The 8619-nt window shown below is 40.9% G+C and overlaps 1 protein-coding gene across 1 annotated transcript in view; it reads left to right on the plus strand.

The window, feature by feature from the left end:
* The window catches only part of LOC143302217 (microprocessor complex subunit DGCR8-like), a 28879-nt gene extending 21406 nt beyond the window's left edge, over nucleotides 1–7473 (plus strand). The window contains 2 exon segments of the mRNA XM_076616791.1: nucleotides 457–549; nucleotides 4162–7473. Coding sequence (XP_076472906.1) covers nucleotides 457–549; nucleotides 4162–4239 — 171 coding nt within the window. The 3' untranslated portion in view covers nucleotides 4240–7473.
* The last annotated feature ends 1146 nt before the right edge of the window (nucleotides 7474–8619 follow it).

The following is an 8619-nucleotide window of genomic DNA, read 5'->3' on the forward strand; positions in this document are numbered from 1 at the left end:
GACTAGTAGTTAACACAGGACAAAAACCAGACACATTGTCGAATGCACACAAGTGGGTCACAAGAAATATGTAAAATTAAACGTAAATTTAGGTGTGAAGAATCCTTCTGGTTTAGATATAGAGTTGCTAGCAGATGTTTCTTCTTTTGAATGTTGTATTGAAGACTTAGTTCTGGGCATGGGGAGATGAAATTCTGCACATTAGAAGATGAAGTACTGTGAGTGATGTTACACTGTTTTTAAATGGTTAGCGAGTTTGTATCTAGTCTTTTTTTTTTATATATTATATGCCTGTTTCTTATTTAGAAAAGGTGTATTTTTAAAGAAGCTTAGACTCGCAGGGTAAGCGCTCCACAAACGTGCATCATCATCATCATCGTTATTGTTATTCTTATTATTTGAGTGTTTAGTAGCTCTCTGTGACTGTGCCCTGTACTGTGTGTGACGACGTTGCAGAAGAAGGAGGTGAACGAGGTGAAGCGGCATCGTCCAAACCAAGCCATCCTGGACAGGCTGAGGGAGGAGATGAAGAGGCTCAGCGCACAGAGGGTAGGTAAAGGGAGGAGATGAAGCGGCTCAGTGCACAGAGGGTAGGTAAAGGGAGGAGATGAAGAGGCTCAGTGCACAGAGGGTAGGTAAAGGGAGGAGATGAAGAGGCTCAGCGCACAGAGGGTAGGTAAAGGGAGGAGATGAAGAGGCTGAGTGCACAGAGGGTAGGTAAAGGGAGGAGATGAAGTGCACAGAGGGTAGGTAAAGGGAGGAGATGAAGTGCACAGAGGGTAGGTAAAGGGAGGAGATGAAGAGGCTCAGCGCACAGAGGGTAGGTAAAGGGAGGAGATGAAGAGGCTCAGTGCACAGAGGGTAGGTAAAGGGAGGAGATGAAGTGCACAGAGGGTAGGTAAAGGGAGGAGATGAAGCGCACAGAGGGTAGGTAAAGGGAGGAGATGAAGAGGCTCAGTGCACAGAGGGTAGGTAAAGGGAGGAGATGAAGAGGCTCAGTGCACAGAGGGTAGGTAAAGGGAGGAGATGAAGAGGCTCAGCGCACAGAGGGTAGGTAAAGGGAGGAGATGAAGAGGCTGAGTGCACAGAGGGTAGGTAAAGGGAGGAGATGAAGAGGCTCAGCGCACAGAGGGTAGGTAAAGGGACGAGATGAAGCGGCTCAGTGCACAGAGGGTAGGTAAAGGGAGGAGATGAAGAGGCTGTGCACAGAGGGTAGGTAAAGGGAGGAGATGAAGAGGCTCAGCGCACAGAGGGTAGGTAAAGGGAGGAGATGAAGAGGCTCAGTGCACAGAGGGTAGGTAAAGGGAGGAGATGAAGAGGCTCAGCGCACAGAGGGTAGGTAAAGGGAGGAGATGAAGAGGCTCAGTGCACAGAGGGTAGGTAAAGGGAGGAGATGAAGTGCACAGAGGGTAGGTAAAGGGAGGAGATGAAGAGGCTCAGTGCACAGAGGGTAGGTAAAGGGAGGAGATGAAGTGCACAGAGGGTAGGTAAAGGGAGGAGATGAAGAGGCTCAGCGCACAGAGGGTAGGTAAAGGGAGGAGATGAAGAGGCTCAGCGCACAGAGGGTAGGTAAAGGGAGGAGATGAAGAGGCTCAGTGCACAGAGGGTAGGTAAAGGGAGGAGATGAAGAGGCTCAGTGCACAGAGGGTAGGTAAAGGGAGGAGATGAAGAGGCTGAGTGCACAGAGGGTAGGTAAAGGGAGGAGATGAAGAGGCTCAGTGCACAGAGGGTAGGTAAAGGGAGGAGATGAAGAGGCTCAGCGCACAGAGGGTAGGTAACAACCCTCTTCTTCCTCACCATTCATGGGCTGCAACTCCCACGTTCACTCACGTGTCCGATGAATGAGAGGGTTTTGATGTGCATGGCCATTTTCACCCCGCCATGCAGGCAGCCACACTCACCCCTTTCCTTTTCTGAACTGTGCTGTCTCACTCTGTCTCTCTGAGGCTGCCTTCACCTCTACACTCCATCTCGCTCACTACGATCAGCTTTGGATCCACTCCACTTACGCATACCCAGATTCAAACTCTCGACTGTTGGCCGCCGTTCTTTCTCTGTCTCTGGACCTTGCAATTGGAATGAACTTCCTCTTTCGCTTCGTCAAGTCTCCACACTCAGCTCTTTCAAGTCTGGTCTTAAAACCCACCTCTTCCCAAAATAGCCTCCCTTCCCTGCCTCTTCCTTGTCTTTAGTTTCTCCAGTTTTAGAGTTATGCATGTGTGAGAATGACTGGTGCGAAAGTGCTTAGATTTGTCTTTGCACAAGATTCAGCGCTATATAAGTACCTTTATTATTATTATTATTATCTCTGTATCCTTCTGTCTGTCACTCACTCATTTCATTTGCCTGAAGAAGAGCCTGTGGCTCGATATGTTGCCTCTTTTATCTCATGTCAGTCGACTTTTACCAAGATTCTTTTAGTCTTCCTCTTACTGCCATACTCAATTGTTGTGGGTGTGCATGTTGAGTATGTTCTTGCTTCCATAACATGGATTACAAGATCTTGAACACGCACATTCAATCTTCTGAACGCTTATGCGCACGAAGGGGGTTTAGGCACTTGCAAGTCTGCGTACATGTTGATCTGTGAGATTGGAGAAACCTCCACCATTAACCCACCAGGCAGCAGGACTGGGATTCAGTCTCAGGACCCTCGGATTGAAAAGTCCATTGCCTTAATCTCATGGATGCTGCATCTGTTCTACAATCCTGTAAAATCAGATAAAAAATTATGTGTTGCTTGGCTGAACTTTTTTTCTTGCCCCAAGATAGGCTTGCCTCGGGGAATTGTGCACTAAAAATGTGATGATGGTAATTGTCGAGAATCTTCTTAAGTATAAATTTTTGTCTTGAAACAACAACTCCTTTCCCATGAAGACTCTTTAAAATCTGATGTAAACTGATAACAAAACAATCTTCTCCACGTTTCGACTGGGATGGTAAATTTTGAAATGAAACGAAACAAAATGAAATATATATTTAATTACACATACTTAACCGTGACCCAACTAGTGTAGACTCCGGCAGGGGTCTGACATTCCTGTCCTGTGCAAACTACTATCCGCCTATGCGGAGAAAACGAGAGTACTACGGCCGATAACCTCCCGGAAGTAGGTAACATCCCCTTTGCCCCCCTGTCTAGTGCCCTCTTTTTCCGGCAGCTATCTCAACACCTGTTCCTGTGCACTTCATACGGCTAATTCTTTTCGCATTTTCTATCTGTCTATCGATTCTTTGGCGTTTCTGTTTTGTGTCCAATTATGTCTGCAAACAGATATATATTTACCAAGGTAATAAGACAAACAAAAGACATGCATTTTTCAACCCAGCCCTGAGGGGATGATGGAAAAAAAAGACAGAAGAAAGAAAGAAAAGTATATTGAATGGCACATTTCAAGATACCCAGCACTTTTGGATCTGTCAGCGGTCTTTGACACAGATGTCACACACACCGCTGTCATGTCTACAAATGTTTTAGGATGTCTGCATCAGCGCTGCTCTTGTTTTCTGATTGTTCAAGGCTTACATTTTACATAGAGTTGGTTGTAAAAACATATCTGCACTGCACAGTAAGGAAGATAATTTCCAGGCATTCAAAGTCTTTATTGGTAATCTGAAACTCTGAATTGTGTTCTTGAAAGATTGAGTAACGGCAGTGCAGAAAATACCCTGATATCTCTGAATACTGTACTTTGATTAGCACTTCTGGTTTTACATCTCCCTGGCCATAATTTGCCATAAAAAGGTTTGAAACATTTTCCTTTCTTTTGGAGAAAACCAGAATTTAACTACACATGCTTTACCATGACCCACTAGTGCAGACTCCGGCAGGGAGTCCGATTTCTGTCCTGTGCAAACTACTATCCACCTATGCGGAGAAAACGAAAGTAGCTACGGCTGGTAACCTCCCGGAAGTAGATTACCTCCCCTCTGTATCCCTGACTAGCTATATCCTCTTTTTCTGGCAGCCAGAATTCTCAGAAATATTTTCCAAGAGTCTGTTGTGCACAGTCATACCCATCGTCACTCCACACCTCTTCCATGAAACCCTTGTATCTTCACAGAGACAGTTAGCTTGGCTTGATGTCGTCATATTTGTAGAAATGTCTTTAGCGTAATGCATTTGTCACCAGTGATGTTGAATGCTGTGTTTTCTTTCAGGATGCAATCAAGTCCCATGGCCGACTTGTCGTGAACAGTGAAGATCTTCCCAACAAAGTCAATAGCGTCGACTTATAGCTGCAGATGTTTAGATGTGTTTGCATAGTTTGTTGCTGTGATTCAGAAATCTCACAACATTGTTGTTTTGCCAGTGATTAAAAATATGGATCGAACTCTGGTTATTTTTTCCTCTGATTATTGTAATTTGCCTCAAGATGGTTTTTTTTTTTCTTTGGAGTACAGTTGCTTTTCATATTCTTATTTGTGCCATGCTACAGTGTTATTTGTTAAGAATTTGAGAAGAAAAAAAAAGAGAAGGAAGTACATTTTTATGCATTTCAGGTCATCTCAAACATCAAAGGAAACGTAAGATAATTTATTGAAAATGGTGAAATATTTGTCAGAAAATCCCATTAGAGATTTGAAGCATTTGCCAGAAAAAAAAAACATAGTGTATATCATAATTTTTTTTTTGGTCTCCAATACCAAGAAGGGGTAGGTTGATTATAAAGTCATATTTCTCTGAAAACATGATCAAACTTTTTCATTTTGTATTCCAGTTATATGTTGCAGTAACATGAAAATGGTTTGGGTCCCCCCCCCCCCCCCCCACCACCCCCACCCCCCACCCCCTTCCTTTATGGAAAACATGGAACAGAAATTGGCTTAAGTGTATTCAGTGTTCATTGTTTGATGACGATAAATTAGTAGGTTGCTTCACTTTGCTATATATATTTAAAATTTTCCTGGCAATGGCATCAGTTTTACACTTTAAAATAAAGTGTTCATAAAACACATGACAGTATTGTTCAGCCTCCGTTAGGGAATATTGAAATACATGAGCATTAATTTCAGGTTCTCTAACATCTTAGCATTTTCAGGCAGTGAAAGAGAGTGAGTTTTAGACTGAGTACTGAACTGAGTAGATGATATATTTTTCATATTGTCTGCTCACTTAACCACCAACCACGTTCACTGAATTTTTGGTTGGTCATGCAGACTTCAGAGAACGTAACTGCTGTTGATTTTTCTGCACTTAATGTGTGTTTGTGTGTGTCTTAATGTGTGTTTGTGTGTGTGTGTTTGTGTGCTTGATTGTATGCATATAAGTACATCCATATTTTTTTGCTAGATTGAAGATGGTGTTTTTCTTTTAAATTCATACAAAAAAAACGTGTGTGTGTGTGTGTGACAGCATGCATATATGCATTAAGTTCATCCAGGATTTTCCAAGCAAACAACAACAAAAAAAGAAAAGAAACATGCAATTTTCTTTTATATTCAGATAAAAATTGTGTGTGTGTTTGTGCATATGTGTGTTTATGTGTTAGGCGATTTTGTTATCAAAGCCGTAAAATCATGATAATGACACAGAAACATTGAGAAACTTTGATAGATCTGTATTATAACGGTAAGACATTGAGATGCCAAGCCAATCAATGTGGCGTACTTAAAATTGTTCTGTTTTCAGCACACATGGTCAGCAAATATATGATCTGGGTTGTTATGTATACATATACTGGTAATCCCCCAGTGCTGTCTCTTCCCCGCCGCCACTGTATTCAGTATTGTTTCTGTTATATAGCAGGAATCACACGCGAGTCGTGAAGGCTTTGCCTTTGCCTTTTGTATAGAAATAAAAATTGCATGTGTGTTTGTGCGTGTGTGAATTACATGTACATTTATGTCATTGCCTGTGTGTGCACCAAAGTTGTCCAGGTTTGGCCCCAGCAACAAAGTTCATAATTTTCCTTTTTTTAATTTTCAAATGAATATTTCTTGTGGCATGCACATGTACATTTGCATGCACATGAGTTCATCCAGGCTTTTACCTAGCAACAGAACTTCTAATTTTTGCTTTGTGGACAAATAAAATTGTGTGTGTGTGTGTGTTCACATAAGAACACCGAGGATGTTTTCCTTGTGACAAAGCACGCAGTTTTTCCTTTTTATTCAAACCAACATTTCCGTAAGTGCCTTAATTTTCAAGACTGACGTTGTACTGTGCTGTGAGTATATCACAGTTGATGTTATTTATTTATTTGGGAGGAGCCCAAGGCGTCTAAGGTTGCAGAATCCTGTTTGTGTGCATCATCTTGATATTAAAACCTCTGCTGTGTGTCCGTCCCATCCATGCCATCTCAACTCTCCTCATTCCCCCCCCACCCCCATTTTTCTTGTTCACACAGACACACACACACACACATATACACACACACACACACACACACCAGAAGAAAGCTTGTCGAGGCCAAATTTTTTTTTATATAGTCAGTTAATTTTGGACATGTTGATGAACATTTTTATCAGTTACGTTTGACAAATGATTTAATGGTATGGCCACTCAGCAGTCAGCTGTGCTATAAGCAACATGATTTGAGCATAATGATGATAGTTTATTTATACTGCACCTTCCAGTAACACCGTGATGCTTCAGGCACAGAGTATATATAGTGGAAAAACATTACAATCAAATATTTACAGTCAATACTAAAATTACAATAAACAATCTCTTGTACAAATTCAGAAGCAAAAGTCTGAAAGTCATTCGGTGGAGTTTTAAATTGTCCAAACTTGAAGGCGTGGAGTTTTGAGCAGGCAGTACAACTGACGGTGGTTTGGCATGCAGATTTTATACAAGAAAATGGGACAGACACAAATTTTCAGATGTAACGCCCTGATCACCCATGGAAAGATGACACCCAGATATATTAATGATAAAAACAAAATACTTGTCTATAGTTTGGTGCTGTTTTTGTCCGTTGGAGGAAAAGAATTTTGATTAAAACACGGGCATGCCTTTTTCGCTCGTGTGATTTTTGTACTTGCTGTACAGAGTGGTGATATGCAAGAACACTGCCTGTATGTTCAAGATGGGAAACTGTGATGCTGATCATATTGAAAAATGGAAGAGAAAAAATAAGGAAAAATCAAGAAATATGAGATTGTAGTTTATGCTGTCTAATTTTTTTTTTTTTTTAATTTTTTTTTACAGTCATAAAGTTCAGTAGGTGCTCTGATGGTGAACTGATGATTATCTCACAGGTTTCAACATGTCCTTCCACTGCTGGGATCTTCTATATGACCTTGTATCACAACAACAACACTTTCCTCGATGAACACATGGACAATCCTCATCTTCCCTGTCTAATTCAAGAGACTCCCAGTTTGATAATGACTTCTTTGTGTGTGTGTGTGTGTGCGCTTTCCGTTTGGTGAAGTTAGAATCATTTTCTGTGTGGTTTTATGAATAGGTACTTTTCTGAACTGGCCCTTTGTGTGTGGTTGGCTGGATTGTACCCCCCCCCCCCCCACCCCCCCCCCAAAAAGGAAAAAAAATCATCATTGTTTTTGTCACTGTTATAGGTGATACATTACTGGTCATGTAACAAAAAAAACAAAAACAAAAAAAACAACAAAAAAACCAAAGGGGAGGAAAGCTCTTCTGACCCACATTCCTGCTGTCTTCAGAAAAAAAAAAAAAAAAAAAAAAAAGGAAGTTTTTTTGCCTGAAGATACTGTGTTTCTTTTTCATCCACATCTGCAGAATCAGTAGTGTATTGACACATTCGGTTGTTGTTTTTTTTTCTTCTGTTTTTTTTTGTCTTGTGTGTACACATCATAATCAGTACAATATTTTCTGTACCAGAGGGTGGGGTAGGGGGGAGAGGTTCAAGTATCTGATTTACAGCGAGACTGATTATTTGGATGAGTGAGTGTGAGTAAGCATGTTTGGGCACTTGTGTGGTTGTGCGCTCTTACGTTCATACAGGTTGTGTCTTAAGTGTTAGTGGTTGTTTGTGTGTGTGTTTTTTGGGTTTTTTTTTTTTAAAGCTAATGTTCATATTGGTTGTGTGTGCGTTTGAGTGCATGATTGAATGTCTGTGACTGTGTTGTGATGTCTTGTACATTGCGATTGAGTCACTGACTTTGATCATGGAAGTCTTTGATGTTTGAATGTCATTAAAAAAAAGATGTCTGGTTGTTGTTTTTTGTTTGTTTTTGTTGTTTTTTTTTTGCAATTCCAATCAGTATGACATCTAACTTTTCACAAAAAATGCATTGCCAAGTTCAGTTGTGTACAAGACAATTTGTGTGCATGAATTTGCTTGGTTTTTATTTTCCTTTTTTTTTAGATTCTGCACTTACGGGAGGACTTTCAGAATGTGTAACCAAAAGATATTTACGGTTCTAACGTTTTTGCATGTGCATAGAATCAGTTTGAAACTGAAAGTAGGCATTGCAGATTACTGCATTCTGATTGTATGGTATCTGGTAATGTCTCACTTTTTATGCTTTGAAAGTTTTTAAAGAACATTAACAAAGATCCCCAAAAGGCAGAATGGTCTGGAGCCATTTTCGCTGACCTGAATAAAAGCTTTGTTCAATCAAACAGAAGTGATTTGTATCAGTCACAGGATCAGATTTACACATCATGATGTGAAACTTTCTTTTGGT

Source organism: Babylonia areolata, chromosome 29 (assembly GCF_041734735.1).
Source record: "Babylonia areolata isolate BAREFJ2019XMU chromosome 29, ASM4173473v1, whole genome shotgun sequence".
NCBI classification, from domain to species: Eukaryota; Metazoa; Mollusca; class Gastropoda; order Neogastropoda; family Buccinidae; genus Babylonia; species Babylonia areolata.